The sequence below is a fragment of the Saccopteryx bilineata genome, chromosome 2 (assembly GCF_036850765.1).
Source record: "Saccopteryx bilineata isolate mSacBil1 chromosome 2, mSacBil1_pri_phased_curated, whole genome shotgun sequence".
NCBI classification, from domain to species: domain Eukaryota; kingdom Metazoa; phylum Chordata; class Mammalia; order Chiroptera; family Emballonuridae; genus Saccopteryx; species Saccopteryx bilineata.
The window spans coordinates 65916888-65939721 of NC_089491.1; the positions used below are offsets into that span (position 1 = coordinate 65916888).

Consider the following 22834-nt stretch of genomic DNA (forward strand, 5'->3'; position numbering starts at 1 on the left):
AGCTGAGGTTTCTCTTCCAGGCTTTTGCAAGATTCTATATAGGTCTCCGTGTTTTTTCTTTCTTGAATGAATGAGTTCTTTTTTTTTTAATTTATTTTTTATTTTTTTACAGAGACAGAGAGAGAGAGGGATAGATAGGGACAGACAGACGGGAACGGAGAGAGATGAGAAGCATCAATCATCAGTTTTTCGTTGTGACACCTTAGTTGTTCATTGATTGCTTTCTCATATGTGCCTTGACCACGGGCCTTCAGCAGACCGAGTAACCCCTTGCTCAAGCCAGTGACCTTGGGTCCAAGCTGGTGAGCTTTTGTTCAAACCAGATGAGCCCGCACTCAAGCTGGTGACCTCGGGGTCTCGAACCTGGGTCTTCCGCATCCCAGTCTGACGCTCTATCTACTGCGCCACTGCCTGGGCAGGCAATGAATGAGTTCTTCAAAAAACCACCCAAGATAATTGTCAACTTTTAAAACAGCTTTCCTGAAATATAATTAACATAATATAAAGTACTTATGTTTACAATATAAATTTGATTACACCATAATCATAATGAACATGTCCATTGCCCCAGATATTTCCTCTTGCCTCTTTGTGGTGCTTCCCACTGGCCTTGCGTCTCTAGGCACTCATCTGCTTGCTTTCTCACCCCACAGATGGTTTACATTTTCTAGAATTTTATATAAATGTAATCATATAGTATGTACTTGGTTTTTGTTGTGTATCTTCCATTTAGCATTATTATAAAGAATTTAAAGTGATATATTAACTAAAGTACAAATCTCATCGAGAGTTTCCCCAGTTTTTCTAGTGATGTTCTTTTTATGTTCCTAGTTGTTATTTTCTTAGTCTTGCATTCTGTAACTGTTCTTCAGTTTTTCCTTGTCTTTTATGACCTCAATCCTTTTGAAGAGTACTGATTAGTTATTTTGTAGAATCTGTGGGCTTGGGCTTATTTAATTTTCTCGTGAAAGGAAGGAGCTTATGTATGTATTTGGCAAAAATACCACAGTGTTTTGTTCTTACTGTATCATATCTAACTTTATGATATTTACATATATTATTATTGGTGATATTTACTGTGATTAGTTAGTTGGTGTCTTGCAGGTTTCTCCACTGTGAAGTTGACCTATCCTTGCATCCCAGAGATAAATTGAACTTGGTTTGTGTCTTATTCTTTTAATGTGCTGTTGAATTCAGTTTTCAGTTGAGGTATTCTGTTGAGGATTTTTGTGTGTCTATTTATCCAGGGATATTGATCTGTGGTTTTCTTTTCTAGTGGTGCCTTTCTCTGGCTTTGTTACCAGGGTAATGCAGGCCTTGTAAAATGATTTTGGAAGTGTTTCTGTCTCTTCAGTACTTTGGAAGAGTTTGAGGATTGGCATTACGTCTTAAAATGTTTGGTAGAATTTGCTGGTGAAGCCATCTGGTCCTGGGCTTACGATTTATAGGTCTCTTTGGATTTTATATTTCTTCATGATGATTCAGTCTTGGTATGTTGTGTATCTCTGACAATATATCCATTTCTACTAGCTTATGTAGTTTGTTCCTTACCATTAGTTATTCATAGTCATTTTTTACTATTCTCTGTAATTTCAGTGATATCAGTTGTAATGTATTTTTTCTTTTCTGATATTATTTATTTATTTTCTGAGCAAGATCGTCACCAGATGGAGACTGGGCCTGAGTCTGTCATGGGCTGGCAGGTAGTGTGTAGGTTCTTGACTTCGTGTAGGAAAGATTTTACACTATGAGTCCAAGATGATTTTAAGAGTGTATTTGTTAAAGCTGGGGACAGTGTGAGTCAGTTTTGCCTCTGTCTTGGATTTGTTTGATTCTATTTGAGTTTTTTGTTAATTATTCCCCTGACTTTATCCGTCCTTGGGTTTCAATGACAGATGGCACTAATTGGGTCTGTGTTATCTATCCCCCCTGACCAGGATGATTTAAGTTATTTACTCTCTGGTTAGGGAGGAGAGGTGTAAACTATTTGCTTTCAAGTGTCCTTGGTTAGGGAGGATAAGATCTTCTGATTTACTAGTTGTCTAAATTTCTTGACTTGTTTGGTCCTATTTGTCCTAACCATTTGCCTTGGTTTCTCTTTTTCTACTTATCAAAAAATTCTAACATCTTAATATCCTGCCTCAATCTAGCTGAAGGTTTGTCAATTTTATTTATCATTTAAAAACCCAACTGTTTTTGTCTGACTGGTGATGGCTCAGTGGATGGAGTGTCAATGCTTGGTGCTAAGGTCTCAGGTTCAAAACCCTGAGGTTGCTGGCTTGAGCCCAAAGGTTGTTGGTTTGAAGCCCAGGGTTGCTTTAGCCCAAAGGCCACTGGCTTGAAGCCCAAAGTTGCTGGCTTGAGCAAGGGGTCACTGGCTTGGCTGGAGCCCCCCAGTCAAGGCACATATGAGAAGCAATCAAGGAAAAACTCAACTGCCACAACTACGAGTTGATGTTTCTCTTTTCTCTCCCTTCCTTTCTCTCTGGCTAAAACAAAACAAAACAAAACAAAAAACCCAAAACCCCACAACTGTTTTGTTATAGTTATATTTTACTATTTTATTTCATTTATTTCTGCTCTAATCTTATTATTTAACTTTGGACTTTATTTTTTTCTCTAGTCCTTAAAGTATAAAGTTGGGTTGTTTTGAGATGTTTTAAAATGTAGATGTTTATCACTCCAAGCTTTCTTCTTAGTACTGCCTTTGCTACATCACATAGGTCCCCCACCACCACCAAAGTGAGAAGCAGGGGGCTGCAGACAGACTCCCTCATGCACCCAACTGAGATCCACCCGGCATGCTCACCAGGGGGTGATGCTCTGCCCATCTGGGCCATTGCTCCATTGCAACCAGAGCCATTCTAGCACCTGAGGCAGAGGCCATGGAGCCATCCTCAGCGCCCAGGCCAACTTTGCTTCCATGGATTCTTGACTGCAGGAGGGGAAGAGAGAGAGAGAGAGAAAAGAGAGAGGGAAGGGTGGAGAAGCAGATGGGCGCTTCTCCTGTGTGCCCTGGCTGGGAATTGAACCTGGGACTTCCACCCACTGGGCTGATGCTCTACTGCTGAGCCATCCGGCCAGGACCCCATAGGTTTTGATATGTTGAATTTTAGATTTATTTGTTTCAAGATATTTTCTAATTTTTCTTTTGATTTTTCTTTGACCCATTTGTTGTTGTTCAAGAACATGTTTAATGTCCACACATCTGTGAATTTTTTAGTTTTTCTTTTGCTGTTGATTTCAAGTATCATTCCATTGTGGTCAGAAAAGATAATTGATATGATTTCAGTCTACTTAAATTTGTTAAGACTTGTTTTGTGACCTAACATGATCTAACCTGGTCTAACCTGGTGAGTGTTCGCATGTACACTTGAGAAGAATGTATATTCACCTGCAAATCTGTACCTATCTGCTAGATTCATCTGGTATATAGTGTGGTTCAAGTCCTCAGTTTCCTTAAAGGTTTTTCATCTGAATGTTCTATCCATTATTGAAAAGATATTGAAGTGTCCTACTATTACTGTAATGCTGTTCACATCTCCATTAGGTTCTGTTAGTGTTTTTTAAAATATATTTAGGTGTCCTGCTGTTAAACCTAATGCATATGCATTGCATGTATATTTATAATCTTTATGTCTTCCTGGTGAACTTGTCCTTTATATATAATATCTTTGTGTGTGTGTTTTTTTTTAATTTTTAATTTATTTATTTTTTATTTTTTACAGAGACAGAGAGTGAGTCAGAGAGAGGGATAGACAGGGACAGACAGACAGGAATGGAGAGAGATGAGAAGCATCAATCATTAGTTTTTCATTGCGCATTGCAACACCTTAGTTCATTGATTGCTTTCTCATATGTGCCTTGACCGTGGGCCTTCAGCAGACCGAGTAGTCCCTTGCTGGAGCCAGCGACCTTGGGTTCAAGCTGTTGGGCTTTTTGCTCAAACCAGATGAGCCCGCGCTCAAGCTGGCGACCTCGGGGTCTCGAACCTGGGTCCTCTGCATCCCAGTCCGACGCTCTATCCACTGCGCCACCGCCTGGTCAGGCAATATCTTTGTGTTTTGTGAACAGTTTTTGACAAATCTGTATTGTCTGACAAAAGTATAACCACGTGTGCTCTTTTTGGTTACCGTTTTCATATAGTACTTTTTTCATTCTTTTGTTTTCAGCCTATAGTTGTCCTTAAATCAAAAGTGAGTTTGTAAGACCCAGCACGTAATCAAATCATTTTTAAAAAATCTATCCTAGCCCTGGCCGGTTGGCTCAGCGGTAGAGCGTCGGCCTAGCGTGCGGAGGACCCGGGTTCGATTCCCGGCCAGGGCACACAGGAGAAGCGCCCATTTGCTTCTCCACCCCTCCGCCGCGCTTTCCTCTCTGTCTCTCTCTTCCCCTCCCGCAGCCGAGGCTCCATTGGAGCAAAGATGGCCCGGGCGCTGAGGATGGCTCTGTGGCCTCTGCCTCAGGCGCTAGAGTGGCTCTGGTCGCAACATGGCAACGCCCAGGATGGGCAGAGCATCGCCCCCTGGTGGGCAGAGCGTTGCCCCATGGTGGGCGTGCCGGGTGGATCCCGGTTGGGTGCATGCGGGAGTCTGTCTGACTGTCTCTCCCTGTTTCCAGCTTCAGAAAAATGAAAGAAAAAAAAAAAATCTATCCTGTCTGTCAAGCTTTTGATTGGGGAGTTTTATCTGTTTACATTTATAATAATTATTAATAGGGAAGTATTTACCTTAGCCATTTTGTATTTATTCTTATAGTTCTTATGTTTATCTTTTCCTCTTGTTGTCTCCCTTTGTGTTGTATATTGTATTGGTGTGTCACTTCTATAGATAACTTTCTTTGTGGTTACCATGGGACTTACATAAAATGTACTTTGTAACAAAGTATTTTTTAAGCTGAAAACAACTTTAGTTAATTAGCAGGCAAACACTCAACACTTCTCTTTCCAGATACTTTATTGTCACAATTTTCATGTACTTATGTTATGCATCTATTAACAGATTTTTAGGGATAGTTATTTTAATATTTTTGTCTTTTAACTTTTATGCTAGAATTAAAAGGGATTTACCACCACCATTACAGTATTGTAGTATTTTGTATTTGTCTACATATTTACCTATACCAACCAATTTTACACTTTTTTATGCTATTGTATTGTTGTTTAATGACCTTTCATGTCCTTTACAGTTCAAAGAACCCTCTTTTACATTTCTGGTAATTAAGTCTTAGTGGTCATAAACTTCTTTAGCTTTTGTTTGTTTAGGAAAGATTATCTTTTATTTTTGATAGACAGTTTTGCTGGATGTAATAATATTCTTGTTTGGCAACTCTTTTTCTAAGCTTTGCTTTTTACTTTGGACAGTTTATAATTTCTCTTTGTGTGTATTTCTTTGAGTCCCTTGATGGGGCTTCTTTGGACTTCTTGGATCTGGATGATCATTTCCGTTTTCAGTCATTATTTCTTTGCATAAGTTTTCTGGTCATTTCTCTCTCCTCTGTGTATATTGGTCTTCTTGTTTGTGTCCCATAGTCCCTTAAACTAATTTATTTTTTTTTTTTTCTCTGTGTTTGAATGACTTCAAATGAACTTTCATAGAGTTTGTTGATTATTTCTTTTTTTTTTTTGTATTTTTCTGAAGCTGGAAACGGGGAGAGACAGTCAGACAGACTCCCGCATGCGCCCGACCGGGATCCACCCGGCATGCCCACCATGGGGCTACGCTCTGCCCACCAGGGGGCGATGCTCTGCCCCTCCGGGGCGTCGCTCTGCCGCGACCAGAGCCACTCTAGCGCCTGGGGCAGAGGCCAAGGAGCCATCCCCAGCGCCCGGGCCATCTTTGCTACAATGGAGCCTCGCTGCAGGAGGGGAAAAGAGAGAAAGAGAGGAAGGAGGGGGGGGGTGGAGAAGCAAATGGTCGCTTCTCCTATGTGCCCTGGCCGGGAATCGAACCCGCCCCCCCCCCCCCCCTGCACGCCAGGCCGACGCTCTACCGCTGAGCCAACCGGCCAGGGCCCCTGATTATTTCTTATGCTTGATCAAGTCTTTTGTTGAACTCCTCTAGTGAATTTTTATTATTTCAATTATTATATTATTTAGCTCCATGATTTGTTTTCTTTTCTCTCTCATTGTTGAAATTAATTTTGTTCATATATTCTTCTCCTGACCTTAGTATCTTTCTGATGCTTATTTTGAATTAACTGTCTGGTAAATCACGTATCTCTGTTTCATTAGGGTTTGTTTCTGGAGATTTATCTTCTTTCTTTTGTTTGGAATATGCTTGCTTTTTTTTTATTCTTCATTAACTTTCTGTGTTGGAGACTGTGTGTTAAATAAATCAGCCACCTGTCCCAAGCTTCATGAATTGGTCTCATATATTAGAATACTACCATCAGTCAGCTGGCCAGAGATTTCTGATGACCTCCCAAGCCTCATGTTAGTCCAACATGCTTCCTTTGTTCTTTGCAGTCCCCAGGTGTCTGGATTCCCACAGTGCACTGAACAAGAAAGACTGAAATTACCAGGCAGTCTCTTGAAAAGTTGGATCCAACTCTTTCCCTCCCTAGGGATAAGCTGAGAGGTGTTTTTTGTTTGTTTGTTTGTTTGTTTTTAAGCTTGCTCTGCACCGAGCTTGGGGAGAGGCTATGGCATCCCAAACCTGTCTCTGGTCTCACTTGCCCGATCTCATCAATGTCCTGTTGCGAGGCAGAATGCCCCCCCCCCCCACTCTTTTAGGCATCACTCAGAAAAGTTTGGGCATTGGAATTGTAGACTAATATGTACCCCAGGGAGAAGTTGAGAGTTGGGGTTTGTTGTCTGTTTTTTGTGCTGGGCCAGGGGGAGAGGCTGTGGCGACTTCTTGCCTAAATCCCTGTTTCTTTTCTCACTTAGCCCCCAGACAGCTAGAGTTTTCTAGGTCCCCACGGTCAACACCGTGAGACAAAAGCCATTCCTTTGGGTAGCCCCTGTAGAAGTTTGTGCATTGGACATGAGGACCAACTCTTTCTTTAAAAGCCCAGGAAAGAGTGTGAACTGGAATCTTTCCTGTGCTCTCTGTGCGAAGAAGCTATGATGACTATCAGTCCAAACCAGTGTCTTTATTCTCCCCCAGGTAGCTAGATTATACTGGTTCTGTCAGTCTTCTAAGACAGGCAGGGCAGAAGCCAGTCTTCTGAGGAGCTTCTTTGAAAAGGTTGGAACATTGCACATGCAGCTCACTTCTTTTGCTTCTTGGGGATTAACTGGGAACTAGTGGATTTCATGACAATACGTTGGGGGTAGGAATTCTGGTGAGAGTGTGTTCTGAATCTCCCTACCATTCTGGTGAGAGGCTGTTCTGAATCTCCCTACCAGGTTTGATAAGTTTAGTTTCATGTACATACAGAGTTGAGGTGCCTTTCAACTACTATAGTTTCTGGATTACTCAAAAGAACTTTTTTCTGCTAATTGTTGCTGAATATATGTGTTTGTGGGCATGGTAGGGTAGTCCAGGTCTTCCTATTTTGCCTTCTTGCTGATATCACTCCTCCCAAGGTACTTGTTTTTAACTTTTAGTTGATTTTTGAAGTATAAACAGTTGAGCAGTTTTAATATGTTTGGAGGATTGTTAGCTTCTTAGAAACTTTTGTATTTTATTTTTAGAAATTAAAGACAGCTTTTAAGGGGATGGCTTATATAACCATTTGTTATAACACTGGAAAACAGTGTTTTAACTGTTTATTCTAAGGCTCAAGTAAAAGAAGCTATCCATGAAACTGTATTCTGATTGTAAATTAGTTTCTTATAGGGATATAGTTAGCAATTCCAAACTATTCTATGTATATAATTAGGGTTGAACAAAAAGCTAAATTAATTTTAAGAAATAATAGTCTGTTTTCTGTCAAAAAAAGCTACATGTAAATAAGGAGAGGGGGAGGGGTGGAGAAGCAGATGGGCGCTTCTTCTGTGTGCCCTGGCCGGGAATCGAACCCGGGACTTTTGCACGCCAGGCCGACGCTCTACCATTGAGCCAACCGGCCAGGGCCTATATTTTATAATGCTTTTTATACATTGTTGGATTAGGTTTGCTAATAATTTGATGAGAATTTTTGCCGGTTTGCTCATGAATGATATTGAATTATTGTTTTACTTTCTTGTAACGCTTTTGTCTGGTTTCAGTATCAGGGTAATGCTGTCATCACAGTAAGAGTTAGGAAATATTCTCTCTGCTTCAGTCTTTGGTAAGATATTGTAGATAATTTCTTCCTTAAATATTTGATAGAATACACCAATGAACCCATCTGGGTCTGTTTTGTTCTGATTTTTTATGGTTATTAATGGTTGATTCCATTTCTTTTTTTTTTTTTTTTTTGTATTTTTCTGAAGCTGGAAACTGGGAGACAGTCAGACAGACTCCCGCATGCACCCGACCGGGATCCACCTGGCACGCCCACCAGGGGGCGACGCTCTGCCCACCAGAGGGCGATGCTCTGCCCATCCAGGGCATCGCTGTGTTGCAACCAGAGCCACTTTAGCGCTTGAGGCAGAGGCCATAGAGCCATCCTCAGCGCCGGGGCCATCTTTGCTCCAATGGAGCCTCGGCTGCGGGAGGGGAAGAGAGAGACAGAGAGGGGGAGGGGTGGAGAAGCAGATGGGTGCTTCTCCTGTGTGCCCTGGCCGGGAATCGAACCCGGGACTTCTGCACGCCAGGCTGACGCTCTACCACTGAGCCAACCAGCCAGGGCTCAATTTCTTTAATAGAGGACTATTTAGTGGTTTTTTGTTTGGTTATTTTTAGTTGATTTGCTTTGACTTATTTAAGCTAATAATTTGATATTAGATTGTTATATTCTATTATATTTTTAGAATCATTAAAATACTTAGAGTACTCCATGATAAATTATCTTAAATTTGTTTGTATATATTTTTATGAGACAGTAAGTAATAAAGCATAACTATCTTCTTCCAGCCTAGTGTATTAATCGTAACGTACAAGGAACCTGCAAAATCATCATCTCAGTTTGGATCCTACAAGCAAGCTGAATGGAGGCCAGATAGTACAATGATTGCTGTGTCAGTAAGTAAAATTTTAACCCACTAGTGTTTATTTTCTTTAATGGAAACTGCTGAACCAAATCTTTTCTTCAGGGTATTTTTACTATCCCTTCTTTCTTGATTTTTCTACTTCCTCTCATTTCTAAATGTAGTGTCCATAACCTTTTCTGCTTATTTTTTTCACTTTCCTATTTTGTCTTGAAGTTTGTTTAATGTAGATTTTTAAAGCTTTTTTCTACATTCACCTGGTACTCCCAAATTTATTTGGGTCTTGCCCTCCATTCCAAGATGTCTCACAAAAATGATAAACTTCCTGTTCATGTCATCCTGAATTCCCATCTGCATTTGGATTTATTTCTGCATTTTTTTTGTTCTATTAATGTTCTTAGAGCTGGTTAATTTTACCATTTCAGTTTGTTTTGTCACCATCATCTGTTGAACTGTCAACATTACCTAATTTGAATTAGCAATAATGTATGTGATTAAACACTGATTGAGCACCTCCTACATTAATACTTTTATAACTAGTTTATGTAGATCATCTCACTTAATCTTTATGTTAACATTTTGAAGAAGATAAAATTATCCTTCACAGTAGATAAGTATCATATATTGAGGCTCTGAGAAAAGTTTTATCTAAATTTACACAGATAGTATATAATGAGAGCAGGAATTTAAATTTAGGTACTCAGATTCCATTTACTCTACTCTTTTTTTGTATAGAGGCAGAGAGAGGGACAGACAGACAGGAAGAGAGAGTGATGAGAAGCATCATATCTTCATTGCGGCACCTTAGTTGTTCATTGATTGCTTTCTCATATGTGTCTTGACCGGGGGGCTACAGCAGAGTGAGTGAACCCTTGTTCAAGCCAGTGACCTTGGGCTCAAGCTGGTGAGTCTGGTTCAAACCAGATGAGCCCTCGCTCAAGCCGGTGACCCTCAGGGTTTCAAACCTGGGCCTTCCATGTCCCAGTCCAGTGCTCTATCCACTGCACCACCACCTGGTCAGGCCCGTTTATTCTACTTTTTAACTAGTATACTAACGTTTCTGTCTGCTTTCTGCCCTCTTCTAGTCTGTGCTATATAATGCTGACTGGGTTAATCATCTGAAAATAATCCACATGGTCAGAAATATTGAATAGGTCTGTCTCTCTTCCCACAATAGGGGTCTTGCAGACTACTAGCTATACACCAGATCTACCCTGCTGCCTGTTTGTGTGTGGACCATGAGCTAAGAATAATTTTATGTGTTAAAATGATTGAAAAAATTAAAGAGGGATAATATTTTTGGCACTTGAAAATTATATGAAATTTAAATTGTATTGTTTATAAATAACATTTATTGGAGCATGAAAATGCTAATTTGTTTATATATTGTCTGGCTGCTTTTAAGCTGTAAAAACTGACTTGAGTAGTACCGGCAGTGACCATAAGTGGCACTTCCAATCTTCAATCTCCTGCTTAGTCCACTATAATTATAGTAACACATTTATAAATTCAGTGTTTCAAGTGCATGAGGGAGTATCTGTGCTGTGACATTTTATATTATTTTTATTACCTATTATGTCAGAAGAAGGGAAAATAGACTTTGGAGTGTGGATTATTTTATTACTGAATTAGATGGCAAAATATTGTGTTTATTATGCAGTGATACTGTAGTGAAGCCCAAAGAACACAAGTTGACATTATCCAACTTAGTCCTTAGTAAAGTACAAGTCACACATTTCCAACTCACTGAAATTAATAGTTAGAAAAATTAGAAAATTTAAAAGAAAATATCAAACCAGAAATTCTTCACAAAAATGAAAATGAAAGTGCAACCAGAGTAAGTTTGCTTGGTTATTGATGAAGTGAAAATATTACAGTAAGGCTAAGTTTTTTATTTGAGTTATCAATGCAGAGTGTGAAATGACTGATAATTACTCCCTCTGAATATATAGCATGGATAGAACAACTTCAGGTGTAAAGATTTTCAAAGAAGTTGAGAAAGCATTAGGTCATCACAACTTGAAATAGAATCCACTAAGGTATGTTTTAACTGATGATGGTAAAGAATATTCATGGAACAGAAAAAGGCTTATTTATTATTTAGTTGGACAAATTTGCAAAGTTTGTGCACATGTAAGCATTAAAAACCTATGTTTACTTGGAAATTTTTTTTTGTCATAAATAGAAGCTGACTGCCCTCAATAGAACAGCCTCACTCAATCCCATAGCTGTTCTATGGCTTAGCAGTCAGTGGTAAAGGTTTAGTGTGAAGCTTTTGAGCTTAGGAATTAGATAAGAAAAAAATTTTTTTTTTTGTATTTTTCCAAAGTTGGAAATGAGGAGGCAGTCGGACAGACTCCCGAATGCACCCGACCGGGATCCACCCGACATGCCCACCAGGGGACGAAGCTCTGCCCATCTTTGGGCGTAGCTCTGCCACAATCAGAACCATTCTAGAGCCTGAGGCAGAGGCCACAGAGCCATCCTCAGTGCCCGGGCCATCTTTGCTCCAATGGAGCCTTGGCTGCAGGAGGGGAAGAGAGAGACAGAGAGGAAGGAGAGGGGGAGGGGTGGAGAAGCAGATGGGTGCTTCTCCTGTGTGCCCTGGCCGGGAATCGAACCTGGGACTCCTGCATGCCAGGCCGACACTCTACCACTGAGCCAACTGGCCAGGGCCAAAAAACTATTTTTTAACTTGAAGAGACATCTTCAGACACTTATTAGACACCAAATGACTTTTGAATATAGCTTTTGCTGCATGCTTGGTAATGTTGCCTAATGACTTCCATTTAAAATTACAAGGAAAACAGTGCTTATATGTGAAATGTATGTATGGTATAGTCATTTGATGACAACTAATGTTACAACTAATGTAAGTAGTGTCAGACTGCTTTTCAAACTTCCATTGCTTTCAAAAATTAATACAAAAGATTTCTATTTCCAAGAAACATTAGCAGTAGATATATTTTATGAGCCCAAATTATACCATTTTTCAGACTGCGATGCAATTGCAAAGGAAATTTTTATATTTCAAAATCCATTTAATTGTGAAAATGAGCAGTATTCCACCTAACCTTGTAATTAATCTACAATGTAAAGACATATTGAAAGGCAAACATCAGGAGAAGAGTCTAGTAGATTTCTATAATTGCCTTCCAAGTGCTGCATATAAATAATTAAAATTATTTGCTCATGGATTGATAACAGTATTTGATAGTACTTGTGTGAAAAAACATTTTCAAATATAAAATATGTAAGGTATCATTACAGATCATCATTAATAGAGGAAACCTGGAATCTATTTTGATGATAAGGACTAAGTTTAAACTCCAATTAAGCAAACATTTCATCCCCTTCAAATTTAATTCTCTTTTGTGGATGTGTATTACAAAGAAAAATTGTACTCAATTTTCATTACTATTATATTTAGAATTTCTTAACAATAAAATTTATGAAAATTTGTTTTCTCTCTTTATTAATTATTCTTTTTATTTTTCTGTAATTCTGATGCTTTGATGTCTTGGGGCCTTGCTTTCCCTGGTGAGGACTGCAGCTCCCAGGGCTAGCGAATTCCTAGAAATAGTAAATGACTCACCTGTTGGTATATCTTTTATATACAAACCAACCAGCTCATATCTTGTACCCCCAACCACTTACTTATTGGCACTCTTACACTCTGGGCCACTATTTCCCTGACCTCATAACCCCAGGGTCAGGTACAATATAACTAGAGAGCCTCTACACCTCAATAAAAGAGAAATAAGTCATTAGCTTTCTTTTTTAGAGCAGAAATAATTTCACATTAATTTATTAACCTTTCATACTCAACTAAATATTAGAAAGCAAAAAAGAAGAAATATTCCTGTCCTCAAGTAGTTGTGGAGATAAAATGCATACATCAGAGAAGATAAACAATTTACTATTTTTGGCTATTGAAAATCTGATTTTTTTTTTTCTTTTTCTGAAGCTGGAAACGGGGAGAGACAGTCAGACAGACTCCCATATGTGCCCCACCGGGATCCACCCAGCACGCCCACCAGGGGGCAACGCTCTGCCCACCAGGGGGCGATGCTCTGCCCCTCGGGGCGTTGCTCTGTTGCAACCAGAGCCACTCTAGCGCCTGGGGCAGAAGCCGAAGAGCCATCCCCAGCGCCCGGGCCATCTTTGCTCCAATGGAGCCTCGCTGTGAGAGGGGAAGAGAGAGACAGAGAGGAAGGAGAGGGGGAGGGGTGGAGAAGCAGATGGGCGCTTCTTCTGTGTGCCCTGGCCGGGAATCGAACCCGGGACTTCTGCATGCCAGGCTGACGCTCTACTACTGAGCCAACCGGCCAGGGCCTGAAAATCTGATTTTTATTTAACCGGTTGTTGTTTATAGTCTTTTTCTAGATCCTGTGAAGCTGTCATGATAATTTAATTTTACCTACTATAGTCTGACTCATATTAAATGCCCTGAGTAAATGCTGATGGGATGCAAGTTAATTCATCTCTATTTGTATAATTTAAAACAGAAATTAATGTTTTAGCTGATAGGAATTTTATTATATATATAGGATTATAAGTGGACTTTATGAAAACTATTTTCAAAGAGCAGTTTTACAGCCACAGCAAAATTGAGGGAAGGTATAGAGATTCCCCTTATATTTTCTTACCCAGCACGTGCATAGCCTTCCCCATTATCAGCCTCCCCTACCATCAGCATCCTCCACCACAGTGGACATTTATCACAATTGATAAACCTGTATTTACTGTTGGCACTGAACAAAAATGAATCCAGGTGTTAGACCAGTGAAGTCAAATGGGACCTTGGTTCAACAACTGTTGGGGTCCAGCCACAACAAGTATATACCGGGGTCCTCGAACAGGAAAAGGTATGGAATTGAAATAAAGGATAGACAGGGACTTAAAGATATATATAATACACACACACACACACACACACACACACACACACACACACACGGGTTCAGGAGGACGCCATGGCCAACAGTCTCTATTGTTCCTTAGCCATAAAGTCCTTGCTCTCAGAAACACATCCACTTTTATTCATAGAAAAAATGTGGTCCATCAGCAATTCAATTAAGTTTCCAAGGCAACTCAAAGACAACCCCCACCATACCATCTAAATCTACTTTATACTAATAAGAAACTAGCTTCCAGCCTCCTCCAGAGAACATGGGTGAGACAAATGAGAATCAGGTGTAGCTCTTTGTTAACTAGGCAAATGAGGTGGGGTTTGGGCCCAGCACCTCTGTCCAGGTTGCAAAACTACCCTGTTTATTTATTCGGTCCCCAACAAGCAACCTTGGTACTTGAGTTCTGGCTAGGAAGGAACTCAGACTCAAAACATAAGAGAAAGTATATTCAGAAATTCACAGAGGTAGAAGAAATAGGCTTTAGGAAACAAGTTACAGAGGCAAAAGAAGGGGAACTTAGGATAAAGAAACGCACCTAGGGTGGAGTGGAAAGTGTGGGTGTGCTGTTGGAGGGAGAGCATGCTGGATCCTCTGTGTTAAGGGCTTTTAAGGCTGGAGACTTTAGAGGAGGTCCCAGGGAGGAGCTCAGTAGAATATTCATCAGCTTTCCAGGTGTGTTCTTTCAGGGTCATTGTCTTCATTGATTGGTGATCAGGGAGTCTTTAATCAATGCAACAGGCCCTGAAGTCAGCCATAGAGTCACTTACCTGGTTTTGTTGCATTTCTGGACCTGCAACTGAAACACTACTAAGGCCCTGCCTTTCATCTTTCCTTTGGTGATCTTCTGTACCTGGGCCATTGTCCTTACTCTGCTTATGTCTGTCTAACTGCCTACCACACATTCACACGTCTTTATCATGCATAATCCATAGCTTACATTATGGTATTAGATGGTATACATTCTGTGGGTTTGGACAAATTTACAATGACATGTATCCAGTGTTATATACAGAGTAGTTTTACTCCCACCCCCCAGTCCTCTGTGCTCCTCCTGTTTATCTCTTCCTTCCTTAGAACCCTCCACTGGCAGGCACTGATCTTTTTTATTGTCCTTGTTGTTTTCCCAAATGTCATATAATTGGAATTATATACTATGTAACCTTTTCAGATTGGTTTCTTTCACTTAATAATAGTATTTAAGGTTCATCTATGTTTTTTTCATGGCTGGTACCTCATTTCTTTTTAACACTGAATAGTATTACATTGTCTGGATGTACCACAGTTTATCACCCATTCACCTGTGGAAGAGCATCTTGGTTTTGACTTCCAAGTTTTGACAATTATGAATAAAGCTGCTATAAACATTTGTGTGCATGTTTTTGTTTGGACATGTTTTCATCTTCTTTGAAAACCAATAAACATGATTGTTGGATCAAATGGTAAGGCTGTGTTTAGTTTTGAAAGAAACTACCAAATTCTTCCAAAGTGGCTGTACCATTTTGTATTCCCACCGGCACTGAATGAGAGTTCCTGTTGCTCCACATCTTCAAAAGCATTTGGTGTTGTCAGTGTTTGGATTTTGGCCATTCTAATAGATATAGATAGGGTGGTATCTCATTTTTTTAAATTTGCATTTTTCTGATGACGTACATATGATGTGGATTTCATATGCTTTGAATATCTTTGATGAGGTATCAAAGCCCATTTTTTAAATTGGGTTGTTTGTGTTCTTATTTTTGAATTCAAGAGAGTTCTTTATTTTGGATAATAGCCCTTTATTAGGTACATATTTTGCAATTTTTTTCCTTCAGTCTGTGGCTTGTCTTTTCATTCTTTTGACTGTTTTTTTTCACAGAGCAGAAGTTTTTATTTTAATGAAGTTCAGCTTATCAGTTCTTTCTTTCATGGATCATTCTTTTGGTGTTATACCTAAAAGTCTGCCAGACCCAACGTCATCTAGATTTTCTGTTATGTTATCTCCTAGGACAGGGGTCGTGAACCTTTCTGGTTGAGAGAGCCATGAACGCCACATATTTTAAAATGTAATTCCGTGAGAGCCATACAATGACACGTGTATATTACGCATTATCCAATAAAAATTTGGTGTTGTCCCGGAGGACAGCTGTGATTGGCTCCAGCCACCCGCAACCATGATCATGAGTGGTAGGAAATGAATGGATTGTAATACATGAGAATGTTTTATATTTTTAACATTATTTTTTTAATTAAAGATTTGTCTGCGAGCCAGATGCAGCCATCAAAAGAGCCACATCTGGCTTATGAGCCATAGGTTCTTGACCCCTGTCCTAGGAGTTTTAAATTATGAGAATTGAATTATTAAGAAGTTTTAATTTTTTTAAATTTTTTATTTTTTTACTGAGACAGAGTCAGAGAGAGGGATAGACAGGGACAGACAGACAGGAACGGAGAGATGAGAAGCATCAGTCATTAGTTTTTCTTTACGCATTGCGACACCTTAGTTGTTCATTGATTACTTTCTCATATGCACCTTGACCACGGGCCTTCAGCAGACCGAGTAACCCTTCACTTGAGCCAGGGACCTTGGGTCCAAGCTGGTGAGCTTTTTGCTCAAACCCGATGAGCCTGTGCTCAAGCTGGTGACCTTGGGGTCTCAAACCTGGGTCCTTGGCATCCCAGTCCGACGCTTTATCCACTGCGCCACTGCCTGGTCAGGCAAGAAGAAGTTTTAATTTTTAAGTTATGAGGATGATGATACATGTTCAATGAAAACTTGTGAAACAGGCCCTGGCTGGTTGGCTCAGTGGTAGAGCGTCAGTCTGGCATGTGGATGTCCTGGGTTCGATTCCCGGTCAGGGTGCACAGGAGAAGCGACCATTTGCTTCTCAACCCCTGCCCTCTCTCTTCTTTTTCTTTCTCTCTCTCTTCTCCTCCCACAGCCATGACTTGATTGGTTCAAGTGCATAGACCCTGGGCACTGAGGATGGCTCAATGGAGCCTCTGCCTCAGGTACTAAAAGTAGCTCAGTTGCGAGCATGGCCCTAGATGGGCAGAACATTGGTCCCAGATAGAGGTTGCTGGCTGGATCCCAGTCAGGCACATGTGGGAGCCTATCACCCCTCTTCTTACTTGGAAAAGGAAGGAAAAAAACCCCTAAGAAACGAGAAAATTACCAGTAATTGCACCATTCACTGATAATCATTAATGTTTATTTATGTCCTTACATATTTTTATGGATATTTAACAATACTCTTATATTTAATAGTACATGTATTTTGAAAAGCTGTTGAGGACTATTTGTTTTTATGTGCCTTGACCGTGGGCCTTCAGCAGACCCCGAATAACCCCTTGCTTGAGCCAGTGACGTTGGGCTCAAGCTGGTGAGCTTTTTTTGCTCAAACCAGATGAGCCCTCGCTCAAGCTGGCGACCTCAGGGTCTCGAACCTGGGTCTTCCACATCCCAGTTATATGCTCTATTCACTGCGCCACTGCCTGGTCAGGCAGGACTATTTGTTTTTAAATCCAAAATTATATTATTATAAGTAACTGGTAATGCCATTTGTTCATGGGAAATAGATTTGATAAATCTATTTTATAAGTAGAGGATATCTGAAACATAATTTTTTAATACAAAAGCTATCATAAGTTTTATGATCTGCTTTTTTGAAATATGAACATTGTCCTACTTCAACATTCTTTCATTTGATTTTGAGTGACTGCATAGGATTCTAACTTACAGATGATTGTATTTTTATTTTTTCATTTATTTATTTATTCATTCATTTTTAGAGAGGAGAGAGAGAGGGTGAGAGACAGAGAGAGAGAGAGAGAGAGGAAAGAGAGACAGAGAGAGAGAAGGGGGGAGGAGCAGGAAGCATCAACTCCCATATGTGCCTTGACCAGGCAAGCCCAGGGTTTCGAACTGGCGACCTCAGCATTTTCAGGTCGACTCTTTATCCACTGCACCACTACAGGTCAGGCCAGATGATTGTATTTTTTTTTAATTTATTTATTTTTTACAGAGACAGACAGTGAGTCAGAGAGAGGGATAGACAGACAGGAACAGAGAGAGATGAGAAGCATCAATCATTAGTTTTTCATTGCGTGTTGCAACACCTTAGTTGTTCATTGATTGTTTTCTCATATGTGCCTTGACCGCGGGCCTTCAGTAGACCGAGTAACCCCTTGCTGGAGCCAGCGATCTTGGGTTCAAGCTGGTGGGCTTTTTGCTCAAACCAGATGAGCCCATACTCAAGCTGGCGACCTCGGGGTCTCGAACCCGGCTCCTCTGCATCCCAGTCCAACGCTCTATCCACTGTGTCACCGCCTGGTCAGGCAGATGATTGTATTTTTAAATTGATAAATGGATATAAATTTTTATCATTTTCAAACAAAATTGAGATCTTAATCTACACATTACTCTGGAGGTTTTTTTTTTTATTTTTTTATTCTTTTAAAGATTTTATTTATTCATTTTAGAGAGAGTAGGGAGAGAGAGAAGGGGGAGGAGCAGGAAGCATCAGCTCCCATATGTGCCTTGACCGGGTAAGCCCAGGGTTTTGAACCGGCAACCTCAGCGTTCCAGGTCGAAGCTCTATCCACTGCGCAACCACAGGTCAGGCTACTCTGGAATTTTATTTTTTTTAGTATATTATGACTATCCTTTATATATATATGTAATATATATATACACATATATATTATACACACACATATACATACACACACACACTTCTAACTTTTAGTATATCTATAATAATCTATAGTGTGGAAGTTTCTTTTTTTTTAATTTTTTTAATTTGGTGAGAATAGGGCAGGCAGAGAGATAGATTCCTGCATGTGCCCTGACCGGGATCCACCTGGAAAGCCCACTAGGGAGCGATGCTCTGCTCATCTGGGGCGTTGCTCTCTTGCTGAGCAACCAAGCTCTTCTTTAGGCCTGAGGTGGAGGCCATGGAGCCATCCTCCGTGCCAGGGGCTAACTTGGTCCACCTGAGCCATGGCTGCTGGAAAGGCAAGGGAGAGAGAGAGGAGAGAGAAGCAGGTGGGTGCTTTTCCTGTGTGCCCTGACCAGGTATTGAACCCAGGACATCCACACACCGGGCCCACGCTCTACTACTGAGCCAACTTGCCAGAGTTGAAAATTTCTTATTTGCTATTTTTTATTTGCTGGACATTTGGCAACTATACACAGTGCTACAGTAAATATTATTATACATGTATCATTTTGTATTCATACATTATTTCTTTTTTTTTTTTTTTTTTTTAAAGACTTTATTTATTCATTTTAGAGAGGAGAGAGAGAGAGAGAGAAAGAGAGAGAGAGAGAGAAGGGAGGAGCAGGAAGCATCAACTCCAATATGTGCCTTGACCAGGCAAGCCCAGGGTTTTGAACCAGCGACCTCAGCGTTCCAGGTCAATGCTTTATCCACTGCGCCACCACAGGTCAGGCATACATTATTTCTTTAGGGAACTTATTCCTATGTGGGATTGCTGGGTCACAGTGTGTGTGTGTGTGTGTGTGTGTGTGTGTGTGTGTGTGTGTGTGTATACACATATATATATACTTTTTAGTAAATATCGCCAAATAATTTTTCAATAAAATTGTAACGGTTCCAGAATTACTTAAGAGAATCTTAAGATTCTCGTTTCCCTGCATTTATGTCTGCATTCAATTCATGAAAAATGGTCTTGTCATTTTAATTTTCATTTGTTTCATTGCTAGTAAGATTTGGCATCTTTCCATATGTTTATTGGCCTTTTGCAGTAGTAGTTCTGCAGGTTGCCTGTGTTTATTTTTCAAATCTAGTTCTATGTCAGTTTTCTGCTCATGGTAGTCATTCACAGATTCAATGAAATAAGCAATATCTGAACATACCATTCTTTGACCATGGTAAAGGATATCCTGTCTAGGCAGATTCTTAGATTGAGGTTTTATTTTTCCAGCCATGAGATACTGTTCTACTGCCCTCTGGTTTCTAAGTATTAATGAAGAGCAGTCTGGTGCTAATCTGGTTCTCTTTTCTTTGCAGGTAACCTGTTCTTTTTTTCTGAATGATTTTTCTCTGTGATTGAAATGTAATCATTTCTGCTTAGATATGTAATTTTTTAATATTTTTTTTTTTTTTTTTTTTTTTTTTTTTTTTTTTTAATAAATTTTTATTAACGGTAATGGGATGACATTAATAAATCAGGGTACATATATTCAAAGAAAACATGTCTAGGTTATTTTGTCATCAAATTATGTTGCAAACCCCTCGCCCAAAGTCAGATTGTCCTCCGTCACCCTCTATCTAGTTCTCTGTGCCCCTCCCCCTCCCCTAACTCTCTCCCTCCCTCCCTCCCATGTCCTCCCTCCCCCCCCCCACCCTTGGTAACCACCACACTCTTGTCCATGTCTCTTAGTCTCATTTTTATGTTCCACCAATGTATGGAATCATGTAGTTCTTATTTTTTTCTGATTTACTTATTTCACTCCTTATAATGTTATCAAGATCCCACCATTTTGCTGTAAATGATCTGATGTCATCATTTCTTATGGCTGAGTAGTATTCCATAGTGTATATGTGCCACATCTTCTTTATCCAGTCTTCTATTGAAGGGCTTTTTGGTTGTTTCCATGTCTTGGCCACTGTGAACAGTGCTGCAATGAACATGGGGCTACATGTGTCTTCACGTATCAATGTTTCTGAGGTTTTGGGGTATATACCCAGTAGAGGGATTGCTGGGTCATAAGGTAGTTCTATTTGCAGTTTTTTGAGGAACCACCATACTTTCCTCCATAATGGTTGTACTACTTTACAGTCCCACCAACAGTGAATGAGGGTTCCTTTTTCTCCACAGCCTCTCCAACATTTGCTATTACCCGTCTTGTTGATAATAGCTAATCTAACAGGAGTGAGGTGGTATCTCATTGTAGTTTTGATTTGCATTTCTCTAATAACTAATGAAGCTGAGCATCTTTTCATATATCTGTTGGCCATTTGTATCTCTTCCTGGGAGAAGTGTCTGTTCATGTCCTCTTCCCATTTTTTTATTGGATTGCTTGTTTGTTTGTTGTTGAGTTTTATGAGTTCTTTGTAAATTTTGGATATTAGGCCCTTATCTGAGCTGTCGTTTGAAAATATCAGTTCCCATATAGTTGGCTGTCTGTTTATTTTGATATCAGTTTCTCTTGCTGAGCAAAAACTTTTAATTCTGATGTAGTCCCATTCATTTATCTTTGCCTTCACTTCTCTTGCCATTGGAGTCAAGTTCATAAAATGTTCTTTAAAACCCAGGTCCATGATTTTAGTACCTATGTCTTCTTCTATGTACTTTATTGTTTCAGGTCTTATATTTAGGTCTTTGATCCATTTTGAATTAATTTTAGTACACGGGGACAGGCTGTAGTCGAGTTTCATTCTTTTGCATGTGGCTTTCCAGTTTTCCCAACACCATTTGTTGAAGAGGCTTTCTTTTCTCCATTGTGTGTTGTTGGCCCCTTTATCAAAGATTATTTGACCATATATATGTGGTTTTATTTCTGGGCTTTCTATTCTGTTCCATTGGTCTGAGTGTCTATTTTTTTGCCAATACCATGCTGTTTTGATTATCGTGGCCCTATAATATAGTTTAAAGTCAGGTATTGTAATGCCCCCAGCTTCATTCTTTTTCCTTAGGATTGTTTTGGCTATTCGGGGTTTTTTATAGTTCCATATAAATCTGATGATTTTTTGTTCCATTTCTTTAAAAAATCTCATAGGGATTTTGATGGGAATTGCATTAAATTTGTATATTGCTTTGGGTAATATGGCCATTTTGATTATATTTATTCTTCCTATCCAAGAACAAGGAATATTTTTCCATCTCATTGTATCTTTTTCGATTTCCCTTAACAATGCTTTGTAATTTTCATTATATAGGTCCTTTACGTTCTTTGTTATGTTTATTCCTAGGTATTTTATTTTTTTTGTTGCAATCGTGAAGGGGATTATTTTTTTGAGTTCGTTTTCTAATATTTCATTGTTGGCATATAGAAAGGCTATGGACTTTTGTATGTTAATTTTGTATCCTGCGACCTTACTGTATTGGTTTATTGTTTCTAATAATCTTTTTGTGGAGTCCTTCGGGTTTTCGATGTATAGGATCATATCATCAGCAAAAAGTGATAGCTTTACTTCTTCTTTTCCGATATGGATGCCTTTTATTTCTTTGTCTTGTCTGATTGCTCTGGCCAGAACTTCTAGCACCACGTTGAATAAGAGTGGAGAGAGTGGACAACCCTGTCTTGTTCCTGATTTAAGGTAGAAAGTCCTCAGTTTTATGCCGTTTAATAGGATGTTGGCTGATGGTTTATCATATATGGCCTTTATCATGTTGAGATATTTTCCTTCTATACCCATTTTGTTGAGAGTCTTAAACATAAAATTGTGTTGTATTTTATCAAAAGCCTTTTCTGCATCTATTGATAAGATCATGTGGTTTTTGTTCTTTGTTTTGTTGATATGGTGTATTACGTTAACCGTTTTGCGTATGTTGAACCATCCTTGAGATTCTGGGATGAATCCCACTTGATCATGATGTATTATTTTTTTAATATGTTGTTGTATTCGGTTTGCCAGTATTTTGTTTAGTATTTTAGCATCTGTATTCATTAGCGATATTGGTCTGTAATTTTCTTTCTTTGTGCCATCCTTGCCAGGTTTTGGTATGAGGGTTATGTTGGCCTCATAAAATGTGTTTGGAAGTATTGCTTCTTCTTCAATTTTTTGGAAGACTTTGAGTAGAATAGGAACCAAATCTTCTTTGAATGTTTGATAGAATTCATTAGTATAACCGTCTGGGCCTGGACTTTTATTTTTGGGGAGATTTTTAATAGTTTTTTCTATTTCCTCCCTGCTGATTGGTCTGTTTAGGCTTTCTGCTTCTTCATGACTCAGTC

General features: G+C 39.5%; 1 protein-coding gene across 2 annotated transcripts in view; it reads left to right on the forward strand.

Moving 5' to 3' along the window:
- Positions 1 to 22834, forward strand: part of RIC1 (RIC1 homolog, RAB6A GEF complex partner 1) — a 166215-nt gene that overhangs the window by 34728 nt on the left and 108653 nt on the right. For both annotated transcript variants that reach the window (XM_066257208.1, XM_066257207.1), the window contains exon 2: positions 8946 to 9053. In XM_066257208.1, the coding sequence (XP_066113305.1) occupies positions 8946 to 9053 (108 nt within the window). The remainder of the gene's footprint in view (positions 1 to 8945; positions 9054 to 22834) is intronic.